This window comes from Bombyx mori, chromosome 17 (assembly GCF_030269925.1).
Source record: "Bombyx mori chromosome 17, ASM3026992v2".
NCBI lineage: Eukaryota > Metazoa > Arthropoda > Insecta > Lepidoptera > Bombycidae > Bombyx > Bombyx mori.
The window spans coordinates 13,060,384-13,087,012 of record NC_085123.1 but is presented as its reverse complement, the minus strand read 5'-3'; the positions used below and the strand labels follow the sequence as shown (position 1 = coordinate 13,087,012).

The following is a 26,629-nucleotide window of genomic DNA, read 5'->3' as shown; positions in this document are numbered from 1 at the left end:
TAGTATGCATGCGTGTGTGCATCAAATACATGCTATGTAGTGTGTGTAATGTTTTCTTTATTGATTTAATGTATATATTAAGCATTATTTTAAAAAAATATTACCATTGTGCACTTCTTCTCTATATTCTCTATAAATGTGGAAAATTTCATACTCCTCCATCCGCGCAATTTTCGTAAACAAAGTTTTTGCTTCACGTATTAATATATAGATAAACACACTGTGTTTAACGTTTGTCTATTTATTTCAATAGTTAATAAAAATCTCGATTTATTATTAAAATAGCGATGCCGTCAATGATAAAATGCTTAAATTTCGGTAACGTTACCAAATTAAAACAAATATCGTGTAAGCTCTCAGTATTAAAGTCGTCTGGTCAAAGATTCTGCATGTTTCGCTATATTCTAGTTGGCTAAATGTGACAAATATAATAGCTCGGCGAGAGATAAACCAATATTTACTACACTAACGTAAACCTTCATAGCGGGGACCAAGAGAAATTTACAATATACAAATTCTCCACATAAAAAGTCACTGCTTTTTTTCTTGGGAACCCTCACAACTTCTTGAGAACTTTATAAAAGAAACCGTAAGTCAAAGAGAATTTTTGCCGTCAATATTATCGTAGTGGGAGCTCTCGCTATTCATCCGACTGATCCATCATTAGTTACTTACACCATGAACGATGTACAGTCGAACGGTCAAGTCTTACAAAAAATAAATAAAAACGGACTTAGTACTAAAAAAACCTAAATCTTCTTCGGCATTGGCGAGTTGTAGACATAAATAGAATTGCTTTTAAGTTTTAATGTCTCGTTTATTAATGTCAATATATACCTATATATTACTGCCGACGTTTCAAATACATAATCTGTGCTTTTTGTGATTGTCAGCCTGATCGTCGCAGTCATCTGTGAACTTAACAGTATTTTGTTACATTATTGTACATTGGTACATTAAATACTAATTGTATTACACGTCCTTACGGATCCATCAGATTCAATAACCTTTGCATTAGACGCCTTCAACTCTAACACTAGGAGCAGGCTTAGGGACCCTAGTAACCGTACTCGTCGAACTCGACAAAGAGTTCGACGTGCAACCCAACCCATGCTCGCTAAGTTTCTCGCCGGATCTTCTCAGCGGGTCGCGATTCCGATCCTTCAATCATAAAAAAAAAATTGTATTATAACATTTTACACTTATACATACAATTTTTTAATGATTATCGGACACTGTGAACGCAATAAAATATATAATAATAGGCCACAATCGCAGATTTTTATTAATTTAATGAAAGCGTATTTTTATCAGCCTACTCGGAAGAAGTTCGCTAATGTTATAAGATTATTTTTCAAGAAACCATATTTTCAGATTAAATTAAAATATATAAACATTTGTTTTTCATCGCCACTGTAGACCGATGATGACATTGCCAAGCTGCTGCTTATCGAATCCATTAGTTTTGTAGATAATAATAAATGTTCAGGGAGAAATCACACGCTACAGGTGACCTGACTCCAAGCAATGGTAACCAGATACTGATATAGATACTTATATATAATATATATATATATATCCACATACATACTGAACATCCAGTGACAGAGCAAACCTGTTCGTTCTACAAATATATGCCTGAAGCAGGACCCGAACCCACGAACCTTAGTCTAGCAGTCAGGGGGTGCCACGCCTCGATTCAAGGCTAGGCACATTAAAGTTTGTTAAAGGTAATTTTATTTTCGGGCAGCGGGTCGATCCTTTTGCGAGCTTTTCGCATCTTAGGGGCGCCACACCATTTATCACTTTATAATTTAATTTAATTTTTTTTTTTTTCATTTTACATCGATACCAATGTCACGGATTTTTCATCGAACTTGAGTACGTATCTGTACGTAGTACCCATTACAAGTAATGATAGTATGCGTCGTGCCAATCCAGCCGCGAACGATAACAAGGGTAGTGTGGGCCCTTACCCTCGATCTAAGCTTGCGCGCATTCCGATAAATATACGCTTTGAAATTTGATCATGATAATACAGTAATTAATTACGTGATTGATAGTTAACTAGTGTTATTCAAGTTATATATCTCAACATTTAACTTCTGTAATTTATTTAATACTAGATGATTTTATGAATTGCTTGTTTAAAGGTATAATATTATTCGCTCTACATAGATCTAAGTCCATTGTAACGGAATGTAAATTTGGTCTTCTAACTCCTGCCCTCAAACAGGAAGGTTTGGCGGCAGAAAAAAACGACGCGGCAGAAAGATGACAGCATGACACATGATACCTATTGTCACTAAAACTACTTGAATCTAAAGGTAAGATCAATGTTACTCGACTTGTTGTAAGCGATACTTATATCCACGATCCTGCCTTAATTGAATAAAATCAAGTTATGTGTTTTTTGGTCACGTCGCGTCGCCTCAAATATGAGAAGTGGTTAGGTCGGTCGATGAAGGGCAGGGAGTCACAACCCGATATATTCAGATGGTCGATTAAACTCGCCTGATTTCCAACACAAACCTGCATGATGCTTTCCATAACGCCAAAGCCAGACACAGTTGGAAGAGCGTTCTTATTGAGAAAACAAGAGTAAAGAGCATCTTCCAACTGTGTCTGACTTTGGCGTCTGGTCTGGCTGGCTTTGACCTGAGTCTGGCGTTCTCATTGATAATGCTATTAATGAAAGATTAACCTCTCATCGAGGCAATCTGGTCCTCAGTAATTAGGAAGACGACCTGACTAAGAGGACGATGTTAATTTTAACTATCATATCATTACTGTCTAACTGTAAGTACCCTAAAATACTTGACTTCAAACGTATTGAGTATCGAATCAGTAACATCGACCGGGTTGATAATGCTTACAATACAAAATCGAATGCGGTTAATTAAGCGAAACGTCGTGACCGCTGGAAAATTCATAATAATATCGACTACGTGACGTTACGTCCGTTATACTTTCCTTCTGTCAGTCGCAAAGTAGAGCGAAACATTACTGCTAATGCGAGACGCAATCAACTCGAGAACCACGAACTTGATCCCAATAGGGCTGTACTAGAGTAAACCACGGGTATCTACCTCAAACAGAAGACACGGAGGACTATATCAGACGCCAAAAAATCCATAGTAAGTTTAACAAATAATACTAGGTATTCTAAGCAAATACCAGCAAATCCGCTTGGACCACCGTCACTAGGGCACTAGTCAATCGAACTTTTTGATTCGTTGCTCGCCTGGTGTATATTGATTATCGCTGTTCATAGATATGACACGGTTAATATCGCCCACTTGAAATATGAGATGATCGTCTTAGTGGTATATTAGATATTCCATTCCTTCATTCATTCATTCAAATCATAACGCAAGAATATCTGGCTGTAGAAATAGGGATAATGGTGGCTCCCACAGGTGCGGACTTCCAATACGCGTCTTCCAATATTCGGTCTGATGGATTGTGAGTGCAGGTTAATATTACTACTACGAGTTAGAGTAATTTAATATAATGGTAGCAGCTAGAGTTGAGAGTAGAGTACGCTTATCCTCTGAATAGACTATTTATATACCTACACCCCATCCTAGTAAGAGACCTTTTATGAAAATAAAACCCATAAAACTTAGGTGACCACAATATTCCCAATTAAATTACGTATTAATTTGTTTGTAAGTTTATAAATGAAACGATTTATCCCTAACATTTATTTACGTTTTGCTTTAGTTTGATTATCTTCTTTTTTTTGACGTAAATTTATTTTAGTATTTTTAGATATAAACTAGCTCTATCTTGTTTTAGCCAAAAGCAAATCTCAGCCAAAAGTCACCTACTTTTTTCACGTTGTCATTACTCCACGGAGTGCTCTATGTGCTTAGTGCAAGTTTTTTAACGTTCTCGATAGCGTAAAAGTTAGCTCATATTATTATTTGTCTAGAATGTGATCGTTTGCCTACGTTTGTCGTTAGGGGCGCTGCTCCAACTGCATACAAAATTGGGTTAACTTTTACGCTATCGTGGACGTTAAAAAACTCGCATAAACCACACTAGCCTCAGTACTTATTGTACACAGTGGTTACAGATTTATTTTTGCGATGATCTGTTATCAAATACACTTTTGAATTGAATATACTTTGAACCTTTGAAAGGCATTGCCGATTGCAGCCCTGAATTTATGGAGTATTCGTTCTAAATACCGACATATATATTACGTTACCAACTTATGGTTTACAGCATTTTAAATTCATGAAAATAAATTATTAAACACAGCCCTGCTTGAAACGGAATAAACAAATCGACTTGCATATATAATCGTGGCGTAATACACTCGTTAGTTTAGGAAATGCATACAAGGAATCAATCTAAAACTCCATTAGTCATTGGTCAAAGAAATCTCCGTCAATTTCCGTACTAATGAGCTGAACTCATCAGAACAGATTTATGTTTTTTTTTTTTGCATGTACATGTAAATAATTGTCTACATTTAGTGGCAGATATTGGAGATTCGTTTAGTAGGAAAGTGTAGGTACTCTTCAGTTGGAGACCGTCCAATTTACATGGTCATGCCTCACGGGTCTTATCGACGTGTGTTTATAAGTGTCCCATATTCAACTATAGCCCACTGAGTTTCTCGCCGGATCTTTTCAGTGGGACGCGATTCCGATCCGGTAGTGTTAGCAGCACTCCGGTTTGAGCCTCGTGAGCTCACCTACACGTCAAGGAGAAGATGAAATAGCCTCTTAAGGCTATCAGCATATATAGGAGAGAAAAAAATCAGCTAGTTATTTTTATTTGCATAGCACGCCTTAATTGAATTTAGGAGATAATAGCATTCATCGAACCTGTGCTACAGTAGTGAGTCATGAGCCATAAGACCACCGAGAGGCGACCACCAATTTAGGACAGCGGTCCCGGAAATGGCACACCGTCATTTATCCCTGTGGACGAGCTCACGGCCCACCTGATGTTATGGATGTGGTCACCGGAGCCCATAGAAATCTACAACGTAAATGCCGCCACCTACCTTGAGATATGAGTTCAAGGTCTCAGTTTTTACAGTACAATGGCTGCCCACCTTTAAAAAAGGAAAGGCATTACTGCTTCACGGCAGAAATAGGCAGGGTGGTGGTACCTACCCATGGGTACATATTAGACGTTCTACCACCAGTAGTACAATACGTCTTACCACCAGTAACCCATACTTAGTACCTAATACTAGTAACCTCCAGTACCTAGGCGTCACCCTCGATAGAGGGATGACATTCGCTCCCCACATTAAATCAATTCGCGACCGAGTCGCATTCCTACTCGGTCGGCTCTACCCTATGAACTACAAGTGAATTAAATTATCCCTTCATAACAAGATGACACTCATCAAAACATACGTCCCGTCATTACTTAGGCAAGTGTAGTATTGGCTCACGCGCTCCGCATGCACATCACATACACAAGCTCCAGGTCGTCCAATCTCGTTTTTGCAGGATAGCAACGCTTTAACTTTAGAATCGATATGCAATTTATCTTAAGGTAGTGTCAGAACACTACTTCGACTTAACGGCGCGACACGATAATCCTCTTATCGTGGCCGCCGCTAATTATGTACATATCCGATCCAGGCGACGAGGCAACGTAAAGCCGCCGTCGCTTGAAAAATATTTTGTCAAATACCCCGAATCCACTCTCGGCGCTATTAGACTCTTCAAACACCAGTCAACGACGGCACTGAGTTTCTCACCGGATCTTCTCAGTGCGTCGCGATTCGGTGGTAAATTCTGCAAAGCACTATTCGTGCTGTGGCTTTGCTAACACCAGCAGATCCTTTTAAGGTTGAGTTGTGAGCTCACCTACGAGTCCATGCGTAGCTAGAATAGCTTCTTAGGCTGCTAGCAGATAGGGAAAAAAACTTAGCCATACGATATGTATTTGATACGTAAGAAGTCGCAACGAACACGTATCGCACTGTTCGGTTACACTATCTTCATCATTACTGTATAGATATTAGAATAGCCTCAACGATGGCAAACTAAAACCTCTAGAGAAAGGTTGACTCCTGTTAATGCGAAGGTAAAAATAAACCGACTTCGACAAATTAAAACAATAATATCAACAATGTAGACGAAATTCAATTGAGCATTATTAATAAGGATAGCTCAAAAATTACTTGTCAGATATTGATAAAATTGTAATAGGACCGCATGAGATGCGCCAGTCTTAAAAAAAACAAAGTAACAGAAGTCATTAACAAAAAAAAAAAAACAATAGAGTAAATAACCACATCCTGTTTTGAAGTCGATTAAAAAAAAAACACTTATCATGTTTTATTCTGTGTTTCAACATTTATTTATCATATTCATTTTACCGAAAACGAAAATTTGTAAAATAATAAAAAAATCATATATTTTATATAAATAACATTATAAATAATAATGCTAATTAATGATCGCTCGTTATCATGAATCGATTGGAAACGCTATTTAAACTAAGATCTAAGTTAATTACTATAATTAAAACCAACAGGACTGCCGTTAATTACTCGATTTGCTAGTTTCCATTAAAAGGGATTAAATGTATTCGTGTCGCTTTGTAACACAGTTGGAATAGAACATCGCTAAGATGTTTTGCATTCGACAAAATACCCACAATGGTTTGTTATGTAATATAAAGAGACGACTGTGTCTAATTAATTAAATCAAATACAGAGCGTTCAAAATTTTTTTAATTTTTTTTTAAGTCAACTATTTAATGATATACAGAACGTTCAAAATCTTTTTTTTTATGTCTTCTTAAATCGCGCGGTTTTCTTTCCAATTAATCAATCGTTTTTTCCCTACCCATTCGCCGGTAGCCTAGGGGGCTATTCCAGCTACGCCCCGACGGGTAGGTGAGCTCACGGACTCAACCTGAGATAATTTGCTAACACTAGCCCTGGCAAGAGCAGTGCTTTGCAGAAGCTACCACCGGATCGGAATCGTGACCCCTGAGAAGAGCCAGCGAGAAACTCAGTGGGCTGTGTGTGTGTGTGGGTTAGTTCGCTCATCGAACTCTTCGAGTCTTCGTCGAGTTCGACGAGGACGGACCGGTGCTTGAGGATGCTAAAAGCACCGAAAGTGAATCGGAGGAATCCGACAAGACATGTTTCGGGCGACGGCGGCTTTGCTTTGCCCCGTCGCGGTCGGATAAGTAATTAGCGGCAGCCACAATAAGATGATTGTCAAGTCGCGCCGCTTTGTCGAAGTAGCGTTCTGACATTACCTTAAGATACTTACATATCGGTTCTAATTAATCAATCGGTTTTCGCAATCCTACATGTACAGCCGTCCGGTGAGAGATTGTCCCAAGCTGCATTTTCCACTACGCGATTCTCATTCGAGAACATTTATCCGCCATCGGCTATTAGTCTATAATACAATGTTCATTACGATAATTTTACTCACTGTCACACCATAATCCTATTTGACATGGGCATTTAAGTGACAATTGACTATTAAGTATAGTATTACGTATTTCGTCGATTATTATAAACAACGCCTCCGTCCGCTTAAAGACAAGTTATGGGGCGTGCCTAAGCGACAAATAATTGTAGTGATTTTGACACGAAAGCTGATCTACGTACTAATTTGTTACAAATTAAGTTTCTAATCAAACGTTTGCCAGCTTTCTACCGTTAGAATCGTGAACTTGATTTAAAAGAAAAGCCCTATTACACATTTTCTTTCTAATGCCAAGCATTTCGAAAAGAGCTTATTGGAATTATATTAGAAACAATGTAATGGAATAACGTACGATCCTTTCACAGAGATTAATCGTTTAAATCGCCATTTCTATTTTCTTCTCAATCGATATTCGAGATAATCGATTATAAGAATCGTATACCGTATATCGATTATAAGAATCGATTATCTGTCGTACTGCCGTTTTTTTTTTTTTTTTATTAATATATTGCGCGCTCCCCTGACGAGTAATTGTCAGGGACATTTTTTAGGCTATTTTGCTTCGTTTTCCATAATTATATAATATTCGTTTCTGTTCCCTTCTTATACTTATACTTTAATTCCCTTATATTTTACTTATATGCCTATTATTACATTAAAATTACATTTTTTAATATTTCCATTTTTCTTACAACATTTGTCGTGCTGCCGTTGATTCTCTTCACTTATCCATATCTTTTGCTACGAGGAGAGCTTCATTGACCGACATTTCTAGCTGCTGAGTCAGACCGCGGCTTTGGACTTCATACTTTAGGCCATTTGCCTCCTATGTAAAAATAGCGACGAGCCTATCCCGTCTTCTCTGGGTCAGGGTTTCCGCATTCTTCATTATAAATCTATTACACAATAAATATTACAACATACATGAAAATATGTATACACTTAAGTATTATACGTACTTACACAATATGGAAACGCGTAAATTATAAAAAAGAAAATGCACTAATGACTCAATACTTTAATAATGGTGCTGAAGTTAATTAAGTGTCTCTCCAGCACGGTGAAGTCTCGTGTCCTTACATTGTTCAGATATCTATCACCAAATGGGGATCATTGGATCGAGCGCCTGGTGATACAACCCAGGGTAAAAGATGTCAGGTCGCGCAATGGGCGCAGATCAATGTGCTTTGTGCGTTTTTTTTAACGTTCTCGATAGCGTAAAAGTTAACTCAAATTTGTATGAAGTTGGAACAGCACCCCTAGCGGCAAACCTAGGCAAACTTTTACGCGATTGAGAACGTTAAAAAACTCACACTAAGTACACAGATTAGCTAAAAAACTCATGATTGTCTGTCTGACAAGATTATAGCGCCAAAGGACAATAATAATATGAAAAATATATGTTTTCTCATTTAATTGTTTTTTTTAATTGTGTATGTGGCTTTCGGCTCACGTAGTGTTGTGTGGTTATAAGATTCAAACACCGGCACAAGCGGTATACGAACGCACCAGGCATCTAATCCTTTAGGCAATGGCGACTTGATATCTTTGCATCGTACGTTTAAAATGATGTTATTTATAGCACTGATTATAAAGCATTTCATCATAACAGAGATGAATTACTTTTATCGCACTGTTACTTCGGTTTAACATCCGGTTTTTTTTCTCGACACTAGACTGTGACTAAATTGAGAATAATCAGGTAATTCTAAATCACTAGTTCGAAATGCCGATTAAGTATTTAGCCAGTTCGCGGACAAAAACATTTTGAACAATGACACGCTCGCACCGAAACTTATTATGGGAGACAACCAAAAAAAAAATTAATAGGATGGATGTGAATTGCGATTTTTTTTAGCCGACCTAACAAAAAAGAGTTTCTCAATTCGATTGTATATTTTTATGTGTGCTACAGAACTTCTTCCTAGGTGAACCGTACCTATTTAACGATTCTTTTTTTGTTATTATTTGAAAGCTGATGCTTCTCATGAGGTCCCATTTACCAGCACTGACCACAGTAGTTTTTGAGTTCTACTTAATAATGCATTTTTAGTCGACTTTCACTATACTGATGATATACTCTCTACTGATATACACATTTCGTTTTGCTGAAGTCAGTTTTGTTTTTTTATTATTATTTTATTATTATGTTCAACCTAGAGTAGTTGCAATCGCTAAAATCAATCAGACTTTAGCTCGTGTTAAATCATCGTAAGATCACAGTTATTCATCAGGCCACAGCTGAGAACGTATTTTCGCTTTGAGTAATAAACAAAAGAATTTCATTGATGGTTCGCAATTAATTCTCGAAATAATAGAGATGCACGCGCTATTCTGCATTTCGTAGTAACCGATAATTACATACCGTGTTCTCGCAGAAAGAAAAAAAAACATTTTGAAAATGCCTTAAAAGTTATTATAGTTCCCGAATAAAACAATTAATTATAAAACAAGCTAAAGCTTCGAACGATTCGAAAAAGAGTTAAACCGACTAAAAACCTCCTGTCGCTCAACAACCCACGTCCGAGCGTCAGCTATTATTTGTTAATTTCACGAAAAAAAACTAATATTAAAATTATAATATTTACTGCAAAATCCTATAACGGTACAAATTTAATGATCGCAAACCTGATTTAGTTTCAACTCACGCGTAATACCTAACCATTGGACCGGTGTAGAGTACCTACATAACATTTTAATTACCATCTTCCGAAGATCTTAACTTCTTAAGTGTAATGGAAGGTTATTATTTAAAAAAAAACTGTGTACAGTCCAAAAAGGCGAGGTCCGACATGACTTTTAAAACATTTTTTAACTTTCATCAATCAAATGTACACGCCCAAATGAATTTTAATTGATGCAAGTTCATTAAATAAAAACGAAAGCTCTGCTATTAATGTTTCGTGACCGTAAATGTTTATCAAGCTCTTTCATTATAATGCACTTACTTTCTACGTATGTATTATTTTGAAGTTTTATTTAGGTACCAATGATGACCCTCGGGTCTCAAGGTGGGTGGCGACATTCACTTTGTTTTGTCTGTGGATAAACATCAAGTAGGCCATGATGTTCATCCATAAAGTACAAGTGTTAGGCCGTTTTCCAATTACAGCACAAGAGCGCATTATGCGGCATAATGCTCAACTAAGCTTCAGCATAATTCGGCATTGTGCATCACTAAGTCGCATTATGCTCTGTAATTAACCATTACTTAATGGTAGTTTTCTACTTACAGAGCATAATGCGACTCAGTGACGCACAATACCGAATTATGCTGAGCCTTAGTTGAGCATTATGCCGCATAATGCGCTCTTGTGCTGTAATTGGAAAACGGCCTTAATAAACGGTTGTTAAAAGAACTGTTGCTAAATATTCATCAAAACTATTCTCTCCGTTTGTGTCTCACAGAATTCCAACGGAATAAGAAATAAAGAAAAGTTTTACGAAAATGGGAGTCACCAACGACAACGATGATTTAAAAACCACAGAGTTTTAATGCAATCGTTGAAAACAAATTATTTGTTTCTAAACGATATATCAATATGGACTTCGACGGAGTGGCCCGTCGACCTATAGGGCGAACTTCCGTAATTTCTGTAATTTCGTAATATTTCTGTTATTTCGTATTTAATAAAATGATTTTTTTTTACAACACAACAAATAAAACCTCAAAGTTGACCTGCTATAAGACTTTACGGTAGGGCCCCTGCCGCGAGCACTTGTTCATGGTTCAAGATACTTTGTTTGCGTTCTCTCTCTTTCTCACACAGCAACATTCAGTGCTCTATCTCGCTTGAATAATACTTTTATGCCAGCATGGAATTTAATTGTTAATTTAATTGGTACATTAAAAATACGCCCTAACCGCCCTGTAAGCAAAATAACATTTTTTTTCTCTCATTAGGAACTTCTTTTTATTTCGTAATGTCGTATTGTACATAGTTTTTCCACATATTGGTATGTTTGCTTCGTATAGATACTATGATATCGTAATTTGACCAGATTTGCATATGAAAAAAAAAAAAAACAAATACTTTAATAATTTACAGTTTTATAGTATTTTAGACCATACAAGAAACCGATTACTCTTTTCTTTAGTATATGTTATGTAAAAGTTTTGAACGAATGACTATATGGATTTTGACTTCTTGACCGTATCTTATTTATATTTATTAAAGGCTAAAAAAGAGTTTCTGTCATTAATTTCAAACTGTATTAGTTTCTTTTTAATAAATTATATTACATTCACCACATTAACTACAACACATTATACCTTGGCTGTGTGGTGTTGGTGCATGATGACATCCTAGAATAGCCCATTCTTTCCTGTAGACATAGTTAAGGCTCAGTGAATTTAGCCCCCCTTTTTTTGATTTTCGATTTTTTTTATTTTTAATTATTTGTTCGTCGTTTGTTCGTCAATGTTCGAATGTTTTGTTTAATTAATTGTAAATAATAAAATATAAATAATAATAAAATAAATAAAATAATATTTAATAAAATAAAAAGGGGGGCTAAATTCACTGAGCCTTAACTATGTCTACAGGAAAGAATGGGCTATTCTAGGATGTCATCATGCACCAACACCACACAGCCAAGGTATAATGTGTTGTAGTTAATGTGGTGAATGTAATATAATTTATTAAAAATAAACTAATACAGTTTGAAATTAATGACAGAAACTCTTTTTTAGCCTTTAATAAATATAAATAAGATAGTAGTAGCTAGTAGTTCGTAGGAATACTCGAATATTATGTCTCCTGCATATGCCCACTTCTCCCTTATATTTACGTGAGCGATTCTCTTTCATTCGTTCTCCTGATGCTCCCTGCAGATCCAACCAACGTTCTGTCTTGTTAGTCCCTTCCCACAAAACCAATTTCTATTCTCACTCCTTTACTGTGCACGCGGTCAGACTGTGGAATTCGCTGTCGGCTTACATCCGAGTTTGCAAGTCTGTTTCTGTTTTTAAATACAAGGTCAAACAATTCTATCTCTCATCAACCGAATGATCATTGTTCTATACGCTTCGTTTAAACTGTGTTACGTATAATATTTTGTATTCAAGTTTAAGAATATTTGCTATGTGTATGTGCATTACTATAATTCTCATGTTGTATTTGTTATTTTAGTTATGTGTTATTTGTTCTACACACACTCATCACTTTTAATTATTATTCTCATAATCCTCTCGCAGGTCTGCTGGAAGAGATTTCTTAAGGAAATAAGCAGCGCCTTTGTACATAATTTCTGTACTATGTCATCTTTTCTGTATGTACATAAATAAAATAAAGACAATAGTAAATTAAATATGTACTATTGTATTGTTTAAGTTGTTGTATGTTTAAAAAATTTTAGTAGTTGTCTTATTTTTTCAACTGGAAAGGCAAACGTGTCATACCATATAGCCTTAACTTACTTGTCACTAATCAGACAAAACAAAACAAATCACACAACTTCACTCCTCGCGTTCCCGCCAAAAAGTCTTGTCTAATATTATAATATGTTCGCATATTAAATTAAATTATAATATTATATGATCGCTTATTACCTATGAATGCATTCTGCTTAGGTGTACTATCTTTTTTTTCTTCTTTTTTTAAGTATGATAATAAACATCTGATGAAGTAAGGGCTCATTAATATGATGGTTATATATTGAGTATGTGGCGTGCTATAACTACTTCAATTGGCTTTTTGGAGGAACGCTAGAAGCCGCGTTTAGAAATTTTGTTTCATTTTCTTACACTTGAGCACTTTCACAGATGCTGAACACAATTATTTTAAAATTTAACCCTGTAGATCAGATATGCTAAATCTTCAAAATAAAACAATTCTCACAATTTCGCTCCTCACAAACCTTTTTTTGTTGCCTACCTATGCTGATAGCCTTGAGAGTCTATCAGCCTCCCCTTGACGTGTAGGTGAACTCACGGGGCTCAAAGGGCAGTGCTTCGCAGAATCTACCACCGGATCGGAAACGCGACCCACTGAGAAGATCCCGCGAGAAACTCAATGGGCTGTGTCTATGGGTTAGTCGCATACCCGCCAAAAAGTCATGTATTTATACGTACGGTACCACTTAATTCATTTTAATTCTATTCTTTTCGAAATTTTCACGACCATTGCTTACCTAGTTTTTCGCCAAACTTTGTTATTTTGGTTTATTTTGAAGTATTTTCAAATTAGCTGTTAAGTAGGTACGGAGTATAATAACGAAAATGGAATAATTTTTTTTTTCTATAAACCGAAAGCTAATAGTATGTTTTGCAAAAATAAGAAATTGATTCAAATTTCTTTACGGATTTTAGTCGATTTTATCAAGCAACTAATCATCGTTTGTATTACTTAGTTAGGTTTTATCATAAAGTGACAAGGCAAACAACACTATTAAAAAATCATCAAACACTTCACAGACTCTTTGAATTTTCACCACTGAACTAATTTTCACAGATCAACATGGACGACGCGACGTCTGTCAACAGTGTCAACTAAAGAAAAACAAAAAGCTTAATATTTCCGTGGAATTTAGAATATATTGGCAAAATGTCTTCAACAGAGCCTTCGCAAAATAAAACATGGGAGCTATCCCTTTACGAGTTACACCGTACTCCACAAGAAGTGATCACAGACGCGACGGAAATAGCGGTCTCCCCACGAAGTCTTCACAGCGAGCTGATGTGCCCAATCTGTTTGGATATGCTCAAAAAGACAATGACTACAAAAGAATGCCTCCATAGATTCTGCAACGACTGTATTATAACCGCTTTGAGATCGGGCAACAAAGAGTGTCCGACTTGTAGAAAGAAATTAGTGTCCAAACGTTCTCTTCGACCGGACCCCAACTTTGACCTGCTCATATCCAAGATATATCCCAGTAGGGACGAATACGAGGCTCACCAAGAACTGGTTCTGGCTAAACTAAGCATGTCCCATTCACAAGCTTCTCTCGTCAATTCTATAACCGAAGGCATAAAGTTACAGTCACAGAACAGACCTCAAAGATCAAGAAAGAACCACGACGAGAGTAGCAATGCGTCTAATTCCAATGGTAATGTAGAAACAGCTCAAAATGGTAGTAATTCTGCCACTCCCAAAGATGGAACTTCTTCAAGCGGGAATCCTGCACAATCCGGTCAGTCAACATCGAATCCTGCTTCTGTGAGAAGTACACCATCTCCAGTCCCGTCGAATGTTTCATCAGTATCCAAAAACACAAGTACAACTAAAAGGGCCAAATCGGTATTGACTTCAGAGAGAAGTGAAGAAAGTGAATCTAGTGATGGAAGGTAAGCTACCATTACCAGTACTTTCCGTTATAGTAAATGGCTTAATAATCTACTTGCATGGTAGTCAAAAGCAATAATAGTGTTGTTTGACTTGAGAATAATCAGCAGATCCTGAGTTTCTCTTCCCATCTATTTCAACTTCTAATAAAGTTTTTATCCACGACATTGCACAAATTAATATTTTTTTTATATTCAAGGATAAACTTCTGTAAACTTCTGGTTAAGGACTATTTCTTAAATTTATTCTCTTTTAAACTAGTACTTGGCACAGTGGCTATTTAGCCAAGATGTAGTTCTGTGGTAGAATTTATTTATTTATTTCTGATCTTTTTGAAACTATGTATTTGTAACTTTTTATTTATAAATTATTGTATAAAATTACATAGAGATCAATCAATTAATAATAAAATAATTGAACTTTGATTAGTCTCTCAGGTAGAATTTTGTATCAGAAAAATATCAGATGGTAAAGTCCATGATAAAATCACTACAACAGTTCTGACAAGTACATGTATGACCCACCTCAAGGCTTCTCATGTTGCAGAACAGAAGGAGAGAACTCGATGGACACGGAAGGAGAAGGGGAGCCCCTAAACCCCAATGAGATAGAGCTAGTCTTCAAACCCCACCCTACAGAGATGACTGGGGACAATCAACTTATGAGAGCTCTTTGTGACAATTCTGTGAGATATCTAAAGACAACACCCAATGCTTCTGGTGAGCATACGTTTTGCTTTTGTATTGTTTGTTTAGATTATCGACAAAGAACCACATGATTGATATTCTTGGACTTCAACAGAGCCAAGCCCAAGTTATTATTATATAATATTGTCGAAACACATATTTTTTTTAGTTAGACTTAACAAAAAAAAGTTTTGTTGTACTGGATGAAGTATGAGGGAGCACAAGCTCCACGACCAACTGGTGTCAAGTGGTCACTGGAGTCTGTAGACATCAACCTTGTTTATGCCCCTACCCACCTAGAAACATGAAAATAGTCTAAAATAATAATTCAGAAAAACGAATAGCAAATCGATACAAGTACCTAATATAGAAGCTCTTTGATAAGATAAGCATAAGAAAGTAACATTCCATTACTTATTGCATAAGTTCTATAATTGAAGTAAATAAGCAACCAACTAAAAAAAACAATATCCCCAAGGATTCCTATTGGACAATGTAAAAAATATAAATGTAAAAAGTATATATTTTATATTAAATATATGTATGTGTATAATAAAAATCTTACATTTATATCTGTTATCTGGTACCTGTAACACAAGTTCTTTATGAACTTATCACTGGACCAGTTAACGCGGCGTGAAAAAAAAACAAAAACTAGAGCTGAAATATTACTAGGGCTCGCTTTACTGACAGCCCTAATACATAAATTATTGCTAGAAATCAGAGCTAATAATTATTGTGGTTTCATATCCATGATTTTATTAATTTAAACAATACTTGAAATTCTTATGTACTATAGATGTTAATTTGTTTAACTATAATATCAATTACTTTAAAATAAAACATTATCCCATAAAAAATGATGCATTTGATTTCAGTCGATCATCTAAGCAAGTACCTAGCGATGCGTCTCACTTTGGATCTCGATGCAGAGCTACCAGAGGCACTCCGGCTTCTGAACTTTTGTATTTACGTAGCACCTTCGCCTGGACAGTTTGTGCTGTTGGCTGGCTCACAGACCCTTCGTCAGATTATCGATAAGTTCTGGAAGGTATACATTTTCATTTTATTGTTCTTTTGTTAACTCAAAATATATTTGATTTTAATAATGAAAGTGGCCTGTAACTGTGATCTTGATAAACATCAGCACCCTATACTAAAATATGTAGAAAGTTAAACTTTACAATACAGTTCAAACCTCAACCTCATATCAAAAAGTGACCATCGCCATTTAATTTTCTTGTCACTTACTGGTGGTAGGACCTCTTGTGAGCCCGCGCGGGTAGGTACCACCACCCTGCCTATTTCTGCCGAGAAGCAGTAATGCGTTTCGGTTTGAAGGGAGGACAGCCGTTGTAACTATACATGAGACCTTAGAACTGATATCTCAAGGTGGGTGGCGCATGTACGTCATAGATGTCTATGGGCTTCGGTAACCACTTAACACCAGGTAGGCTGCAAGCTCGTCCACCCATATAAGCAATAATTAAAAAAACTTAAACATTTTTCTTTCTACGTCATCATGTTAAGTATATGTCTATGGGCTCTGTTGCATGGTATCAGCAGTTATAAATATTTTATGAACAGATATGAGTAGAAGGGGATATTTTGATAATATCCTGAAAAGCTCCCCACGTTTTTTTTTACAATAAAATCATGTTTTCTTGCACTATTTTTAATTCAAATTTATTTAAATTTTTTAGTTGGATTTTCTGTAAAAGCGTATTTTTTTTGTTTTTTTAAACTATTATTTTTCAATGTTGCATTGGTGCATAATTTAAACAAATGCATAGTTAACATAATATTTGCTTATTCATATTACGAGTAGGTATATCCCAGTTGAAAAATTCACTGTAGTTACCAAGGAGATAGCATTATATTTATGATTATATTACTAGTTAAATGAATCTTTTTCTATTTTCAGGTCAACAAACCTTTGGAGATGTTCTACTCCTGGAAGAAAACCTAGAAGTAGGATACATTTTAGTTATGTGCCTCTTTACATAACTAAAATGGTGATATGCAGTGAATCCAATCTCATAGTGAAATCGAAATATATATAAATAAAAAGAATATTTTTTAAATTGAGACATGGACTCTTATGATAATGTGATAAGAAATGTGACTATAATAAAAAAAAACAAATCACAATACCTATAACATTTGTAAATTTAAAACAAATCAGTAATCTTTTCAACCTAATTATACTAAGGAATATTCTTGAAATTGAAGTAGATTGATGCATTATTGATGTATTAAATAATTTAAATAGTTAAATAGTAACATTTGTCATTTTGAATGAACCAATATCAGTAACGGGACGTGACCATATTGTATAATAGTACACTTTACTCATAAATGGTGTAGTATTTTGTACAACTTTGTGCAATTATTAAAAGTTTAATTCTCATTTAACAGCTTTTTATTTGTCACTAAAATAAAACGTATATTCGTATGTATGTATCCATAAAATTGCAACGGATTCCTGCTATGTTACTGTAACACTGGATAGGTACAATTTTTTTTTCCTACCTTTTTTTAGTTAGGGGTAATCTCGAGGGGTTATAGTAGATTCACAGAACGAGTAGGTGAGCTAACGGAGCTCAAACCTGACGACGTTGCTAACACTAACCCTACCTAGCAAGAGCCGTGCTTCGCAAAATTAATCGTTGGATCGGGAACGCGACCCACTGAAGAGATCCGGCGAGAAACTCAGTGGGCTGTGTCTGTCTGTTAATTTGCTCGCCGAGCCCTTTGTCGTAAGCGACGGGTTCTACGTGAACAATGACCGGTGCTTGAGATACTTAAAAGCACCGTTAGTGGATCCGAAATGGCGTGTTTAGGGCGACGTCGACTGCTTACCAATCGATCCGTAGGATCGGGAATGTGACCAGGTACAGCTAGTCTACTTAAGGAGGGCTAAATACGTGAGCAACATTACCTGAAACTTGAGACCTTCCCACCATAACATAACAGCTGTACTACCCTTCAAACCGAAACTCGTAACTGCACCGCAGCAGAACATACGAGGTAGTGGTGCTTACCCATGCGGACTCGCTCTACCACCACAAATCACTAAAAAATTCTCGTGGGTTTGATTTTTATAACTTAACTAGCTGACCCGGCAGACTTCGTAGTGCTACAATCGATAAATAAAATACCTAAGCTTTTGTGTAAAAAAAACTTAAAACAAACAAAAGGACTCCGTCCGACGGGGGACACATCAAAGGAAAAACAAAATCGTTATTTTTATTTAATTCCGAGCATTTTCATATTTATCTACCTTTTAAACCTTCTCTGGACTAACACAAAATAATTCAAGACCAAAATTAGCCAAATTGGTCCAGCCGTTCACGAGTTTTAGCGAGACTAATGAACAGCAATTCATTTTTATAATAGATAGGTATTTATGCCTTCATTGTGAAGTCATTAGCCACCATTCTTGAACTCTCTAGATTTAAACACCGAAATAGTCTTATCGATACGAATACAGCGGACGTCTTTTCTGACTTTTAGATTGATGTTACGTGTAAATTGTTAAATGAATAAACAAATATCAGATTTATTAAATATTTTATTTCTCACTAAAGCGTCAATTTACAACAAAGAAAAACGTGTAATTTAAATTACAAACAATTCTCAACAAAAATATAGGACGGATTGCAGGAATATAAATTGTGACTTCTAATATAATAATATCACCTACAAATTTTGTGTTAGATTTCTTCTGCAATATTTTTCGGACAATTGACGAATTCATCCAATAAAAAATGAAAAAAAATATGGATAGTGTAAACCGTAAAAATTGTTGTATCTATTTTGTTGTGTAAAAAATCTATCATAAACAGTTACATATTACAATAACAGGTACATAGGCTAAAGCATTAGGCTAAATATTAAATATGAAATATTTTGTATCAAGTAGAAAATGTGACTATTCTACTATAATGGCCTTTTTGGAAATGTGTAACTCTGCACATAGCATGTATATCAGATATGAAATTAATACATTAGAATCTTAGATACCTATGTATTTTTATAAAAATAATTTAAGTACCTACTCAACATTTTTTTTATAATTTATATACAGATCACAAGATTATTTCTGAACAGGTAAGTACTTAATTTAAAGCTATTTTAGTGCACTCGCGTGTATGATGACACATCCATCCTAATTGAAAAGCACTTTTGTTTTAATTCTTCACAACAAAATGTCTTTTAAAAGCATTGTATTCCCGCTTCAAAGCCTTCGCTGCTTCAACTTTGAACAGTTTTAGCACAGTAATAATTTCTTCTCTGTTCTCAGATTCCCGTGCGATACACAGCCTTTCCATGATGGCAAAGTCGAATTCCTCAATTTTTTCCGCTACATCGATTAAACTATCCACACGTTTGAGACATCCCGAGTGTGACGCACTGTGCACTGTATCTTGAGAAGAGATATATTTGTCGACACGCTCCCAAAAGTGTAAAGTTCTAAGTCCATGCCTCATTTTAGCTTCTTCCATAAAATCCCTAAAGCACTGTCTGCCATTGTTATTATTTAATAAGTTCTCAATGTTATCCGTAAATCGATCTAGATCGGTCTTCGTAAAACCGTAGTTTTTAGCACAATTGCAACAGCAGGCCACAAAACATGTATCCATAATTTCATTTGTCCAGCTCTGTGTCCATCTGAGGTATTAATTGTTTTTCTTAAAACATATGAATGTTCTAAAATGTAAAGGTAATAGATAGATAATTACCTTCATTTACATCTATTTCTTCTTTTACTCAGGACAAAAACTGAACTTAATACACTCCATAATGATTTTGATTTGAAAAATCTAGAGTGAGGTTATCTTCCAAGTTAGCAAAGTCCAAAACCGATTACACCTAAAGCTGTAAATAAACTGCGGTCGAGAGTCGTTCTCGTCAAAGTCGTGATAAAACTTAATATAACAGTGCGCATGCTCAGATTTTAACACATTTCGAAAACTCCCGCCGTCACTACTAATTATTTTGCTTCCCTTTGGGTTTGCGTTTGTGCTGACCAGTAACAGGATTATGAGTATTTTAGTTCAAATTATAATAAAACTTATAAACTTTCGAGAAAACCTGCTTGCTGCGAATTGAAGACAAAGAATAACTAGTTTTAAAAACTCAGCATTACATCACACCGGTAAAAAGTGCCGTGACCTCGAATTTTGTGTATTATTCATGGGAAAATATTACAAAGACAATGGATAAGACTGAGACAGTACAGCTTTTCATTGATTGAGTTCTATAGAATTTGAATTACATAGTAAAATATATAAAACAGTAAACAATGTACAGAGCAAATAAATAAAATAATGTAACTTCATAAATATAAACACAAATTCATTGACTGATGACTTAATGCCCAGACCCAGCCGCTGAACTTATAATATTATTATTAACAATATTAAAACAATACAACACTGTCATTGCAGAAATATTGCACAACAATGGTGAGAATTTGACAGTTATAGAAATTAATATCATTAAATTAATAAGCTTTGAATTCATGTTTACTTGACAGCTAGCCGAACGGCTTAATTGATATTCTATTATTCTACTCTCAATATATTTGTAATATTAATTTGTATGAAAATCTTTTATATTGGTAATATTTGCATAATATCATCCCTCACAGAAAGGCCAATAGGGTTGTGGCGTTTAAGAACCCACATTTTTATGATGCGTAAGCCGGAACACACGAGAGGTGGAAAAAAGAATATAGACTATGACACGGGACCTTTTTACCGCCGAAAAATAAAAACGTAAAAATAATTTTTAATGTGTTTAATATGTAACTAATATAATAACCTAGAATTGTTTATGCCGCTGATTGCCGCTACAAGAATAAAATTTTTATTGTTTCAACTGTGGTGTTAATTACATAAAACACGACTTTACGGCGAAATAAAGAAGGGACTCTACATGAACTCCCTCAGGGTGGCTATGTTATTATCTTTAAAAGTAGGTACCTACTCAGTGGTTTCTATAAAAGCCTACTGAGTTTCGATTCCGATCGAGTGTTAGATTCAACGACGCACTGCTCTTGCTAGGGCAGATTTTAGCAAATTTTATCAGTCTGAACCCGATGAGCTCGCTTACGCATTCGGTTTAAATGGTACAGCCCCTCAAAAGTGTTGCCAGATGACCGTGTCAATTTCCTCGCTACTTTTTTCGAAAACCTCCCGAAAATGAGCTTTTTGAAGAAAAATAACCCCAAAACAGTTTTTACTTATTTTAAAGGAGAAATAAAAACCAAAAGGATTTTTTTATTTTTTAATCAAGCTCTCCCATAACTTCAACCATCTCTAAACAATTATTACAATAATATTCACTTTGGTTACTATTATTTAAAGTATACACGTTTTCGAAGTTAACATGTCCGATGTGGGAACAAAATTTATGCGTCTATTTGGCAGTGAAAATCGTATCCTGAGAACCGCTTCGGCAGTTTCTATTGGCATTCGGTTGCGTAATTTGTCCTTTATAATATTGACTTGTGAATAATATAGTAGACTATAATTATTCTAATACTAATGGGAATTGTGTTTGTGGATATGTAGGTATACGACAAAGGGAAGATCCTCCACCGAGCGGGTGATATTTGCTCAGTAGACCGACGGTCCGAATGTTGTTGTTCGGAACTTGTATATATGCGCTTTATCTTGAAAATGTCGTAAGCGAGATTCAGGCATCTGTCAATTATCTTGCGTTGTATGATGGCTACCCGCCACAACACTCCCCTCCGAGACCAGAGGTCGTGTCATTTTTTAGTTATCGTTGTCCGTGCTGAGATTAGCTTGCAAGTGCCAGTGCTGCTCGAAGTCTGGGGTGAGTCGAGACTGAGCTTGAATGCTGCGCGTGTATCGTGAGTAGTCCATGTGTGCAGAGCTGTCATGCCGGAGATGTGTGACCCCAAGCGTTGATGATCCGGTCGTGGGCTGCGATGAACTGTAGTGTTGTGATGAGGCAGTGAAGTTGCGTGCCGTAGGACCAAGAAGCGCGGTGAGTCGTCTGCGATGGTCCTGTTGAGGCTGCGATGCTGGCTTGCTGTGGGACGACTGTCGATGACTTGCTTTTATCTGTGAGAATGCGGAAATTGTGGTAGCCGAAGTTCTTGATGCGCTGATGATGACGTGGGAAGGTTGTAATAGTTCCGTCGCAGGTCACCAGTTGTAGGTATACGACAAAGGGAAGACCCTCCACCGAGCGGGTGATATTTGCTCGGTAGACCGACGGTCCGAATGTTGTTGTTCGGAACTTGTATATATGCGCTTTATCTTGAAAATGTCCTAAGCGAGATTCAGGCATCTGCCAACTATCTTGCGTTGTATGATGGCTACCCGCCACAGATAAATTATTGGTACTCAAAAAACCTCCGAAATTTCTCCCAACTAACTTTTTCCCCCCGAATGTCCCCCCAAAGAATCTTTCCCCCCGAATCTCCCACCCAAGGTCGAAAAACCCTCTGGATTTGCAGGGAATCCCCCCCATCTGGCAACTGTGCCCCTCGAGGTTACTAGCAGTAGCAAAATATGGTAAATTGTTACACGACGAGTACATACGTTGTTTTTATTACATTAAATGTAGTCTGTGTGTTTGCACAGGGGAAATCGATACAAAGAAAATTAGAACCCCATTATGTGCTGACTTTTGATCTTACTAGAGCTAGTAGCTAGCAAGCCAACATGTAAATTCAAAATGTCTTTCGGTACGTGTTATGTAGTTGCCTGATCGAATTTAGCTTTAAAATAAATTAATCGACTAAATTAGTTTTAATACAAAATAGTCTTCATAGAATGGATGCAGCTCTGTTGATGATTGCCAACATTCACGATTTTTGACAGTTGAGTCGGCCATTTTGCAGTTTTTACGGTAACTGCTCTACACGTGTTCGGTAGGTTAATTCATTAAAATAATGTTCAAATACAGTGAAAAATAGTAAAGATTAGTTAAAAGTTGTTTAATTTATTTACAGTTTGCCACAATGGCAGTAACAAAGAAACCGGTGGCTAAGAAAGCCCAATTGCACCAGAAGACTGGCAAAAAAGGAGTGAAGGGTGGCAAAATCCGCGGCAAAGGCATCAAGCGGAAGATTAACTTAAAATTTACAATCGACTGCACGCATCCCGCTGAGGATAGTATCTTAGACGTAGGTAACTTCGAGAAATACTTGAAGGAACACGTCAAAGTTGAGGGCAAAACAAATAACCTAAGCAATCACGTTGTCGTCGCCAGGGATAAGACGAAAGTCGCTATCACCGCAGGTTAGTGCAGCTGAACAGTAAAATGGGATGAAATGAAAAATCTGTTGTTACCTTGTTGCTATATTTACGTATCGGTCATAACCTGATTCGTTGTCATTCCATGTTTATATCATTTTGAGTTTTCTATAGATAAATCATTAGAAGCCTAGTGAACGCTATTGTGTTGATATGAAGATAAAAGAATTCAAAGCTTTCCATGTAATGATAGTTCTGGTCACACAGCACTGTATTGTTTTATGAAAATTACTCACAAAATGAATTCTTACGTTGTGAGCTCTCATTACAATAAACTAATGGTATGGGTTTGATTATAACTTTGCTTTTCTGATGCCCATGAGTAACACTGTAGTAAATTTGTAGGCCACAAGGGTGCCATATCAAGTTTTTTATTACTTCATTGCCAAAACTGGACCATTGCAGCCAATTACCCAATGTTAAAGCATAAATATAGCTCATGAAGAAAAAAAACCTTAAAGCTTCTGCATTATTTGATAGTCTATTAAATTTTCCATCATACAAAATAGAATGTGTTGATTTTATTACAGACATATTTAGGTATACGCATAAGGAGCAGGTAATGAAATAAATCAGAATTCTGATAATATTGATGGATTAGATGTATTAAACTAAACAAGCTTCTATTATTTGAGAACAAAATAACCTTATCAATATGAATATAATGGATGTAATTGTTATTATTCTGATTATCTTCCGAGCTGTTACAAGATTGTTCAGTTTGTCTGGTTCACTTGATAGATCTACAAATTAACTCACAATGTTTTAAATGGGTTTTATATTTTACTGGATAAATGGCTTAAAAAATTTATAGACATCTCAATTTAAATATCTTTATATTTATCTGGACATAGGGACCATGTCAAGTGCATCGTATAAAGTGGTAGAAATAGGGAAGATGGTGTTACTCTCTTTGTCTGTTTGCCTTGATATTTATTTATAAGCGATTTGTTTCTCATCAAGATCTCAACAATTTATTAAGTACTAACAATTGTAAATCCTTAAAAAATTCTTAATTTTTTATGCCAGGAACAATATCATAGTATCTTATTGGTAGCCTTATTTGGTTGTCATTGTGTCAGGAGCTCTGGGTTTATTTCCTAGATATTTGTTTGTTTATGTTAACTTTTTCTTATACAGTAGGTAGCGGCTTGGCTTTACCCCTGGCATTGCTGAAATCCATGGGCGACGGTAACCTCTCACCATCAGATCATCCGTATGCTTGTATGCATACAAGGCCAATAAAAAAAATACAAATGAGAAACCAGTCATTAATTATGTACTTCTTAGTCTCAAAAAGTAATGAAGTACCTAGCATTGAATTTAGATACTGTTCAACTTCATTAAATCTAGTTTTACCTAGTTTTATCTAGTTAATTTACTTAAAATATGTAAACTATTAAAACTTTTTCCTTTTAAAATTTTTAACTTTAATCTTTTGTTAAAAATTAGACTTACCGTTTTCAAGTAATGTAATTAACAAAAAAGGGGCATAATTTTTTTATTTACTATTGCTCCCAAGTTTCCAGTTTAGTCACAAATCTTTATGTAGTTAAAGAAAAGTAAAACAAAAGGCTAACATCATGATATGAGTAGAGGATTGTAAACAATCTAAATATTTTTATAAACATTATGTAACTTACTGTAGTGCATATCGACGCTTGAAAGGCAAACGTGACTAAGCGACAATGCGTGAACTTTACAGTAGACTAATTTAAAGTTGAAATACCTGAAAACAAAATTTATTTTAACGAATCTAGCTGTAGTAGAATCTAGCTAGTAGCTGTAGGATTGAAATGATTTTAATAGACCTAGAAATATATTTTTTTGCTCATCGAATATGGTTATTGCCTATCATTTATGTACAAAGCAGTTATTGTCGCTTAGTCACTTTTGCCTTTCAAGCGTTGATATGTTTTTTACCAAGGTTTCATTTGTATTTGATTTGTAATTCAGAAAAAATTAAGTATATTGTAATATTCTGGAGAAAGAGGTCTTGGATACCTCTTGCGCCCATGCGATCTACAAACTACCAGTTCATTATTATAACCATATCCGTGCTAACATTCAGACTTGAAAGTATTTATTTTTCTCTGCTCAGTTTCTATTTGCTCTCAAACACTTAAAGAAGGATTAATAGACAATAAAATAAACTAATAATTCTTTGGTTTTTCCAGACATTCCTTTTTCAAAGAGGTACCTGAAGTATTTAACAAAACGTTACCTCAAGAAGAACAATTTGCGTGACTGGCTTCGAGTGGTGGCCTCCGCTCATGACGCTTACGAACTGCGCTACTTCAACATCAACGCTGACAGCGATAACGAAGACAATGAGGATTAAGCTATTCATACAATAAAATAGTTTTACACAATCCAATCTTCTTATTTTACTTTTTTTTTCCTACCTATTCTAGTGATCTCGAGCGGGTCATACTAGATTCACTGAACCAGTTATTTCACTAATTGATACTCGAGTCTAAGCAAATGTAATTTGCAGTCTAATCTTGCATTTTTGATTGTCATCATATTGGTTCATAATGTAACGTCGACTTTAAAATATTACCGCTCATTTTTCTAAAAGAAATATTTGTAGACTAGTCATTTCACAAGGATAACAAAAAACTCAAGAACGAGAGGAATCAAAAACGAAACTAAAACAGATTGTCTATGAGTCTTAAAAGCTGAGGGAAATAATATTGCCATGAAAATATATTCTGGTAAAAAAAAAACGTAAAATATGTCATATTGGGGTTTTATCTTAAAATTCCATCCAAAACCATAAGATTCACTTGTTGGAAAATGTCACTCGTACAATTTTTTGACGGTACTAGGGTCAAAATTGTCAATCGATGTAGTATGCACGTCATCTATGGCCCAAACGGCTGGAGCGATTGGGATGCATTTTCAGATCAGATTGACCTAGTAAG

At 35.6% G+C, this 26,629-nt stretch overlaps 2 protein-coding genes and 1 long non-coding RNA gene across 3 annotated transcripts; 2 read left to right on the top strand and 1 right to left on the bottom strand.

Moving 5' to 3' along the window:
• The first annotated feature begins 13,975 nt into the window (after window positions 1–13,975).
• On the top strand, window positions 13,976–17,371 carry SCE (E3 ubiquitin-protein ligase RING1). Its single transcript, NM_001201432.1, is given in 4 exon segments — window positions 13,976–14,718; window positions 15,263–15,435; window positions 16,281–16,453; window positions 17,327–17,371. Coding segments are annotated over 4 exon segments (1,134 nt in total).
• A 1,587-nt stretch (window positions 17,372–18,958) lies between these two features.
• LOC134200474 (uncharacterized) lies at window positions 18,959–21,151 on the bottom strand. The gene is made up of 2 exons (XR_009975429.1): window positions 20,148–21,151; window positions 18,959–20,076 (listed from the first exon to the last, which is right to left on the bottom strand). It is a non-coding gene; the product is annotated as an uncharacterized LOC134200474 (long non-coding RNA).
• Window positions 21,152–23,292: 2,141 nt separating this feature from the next.
• RpL22 (ribosomal protein L22) lies at window positions 23,293–26,074 on the top strand. The gene is made up of 3 exons (NM_001043760.1): window positions 23,293–23,317; window positions 23,399–23,687; window positions 25,880–26,074. The coding sequence occupies exons 2-3, from the start codon at window positions 23,408–23,410 to the stop codon at window positions 26,041–26,043; spliced, it is 444 nt and encodes a 147-aa protein (NP_001037225.1). The 5' UTR covers window positions 23,293–23,317; window positions 23,399–23,407; the 3' UTR covers window positions 26,044–26,074.
• The last annotated feature ends 555 nt before the right edge of the window (window positions 26,075–26,629 follow it).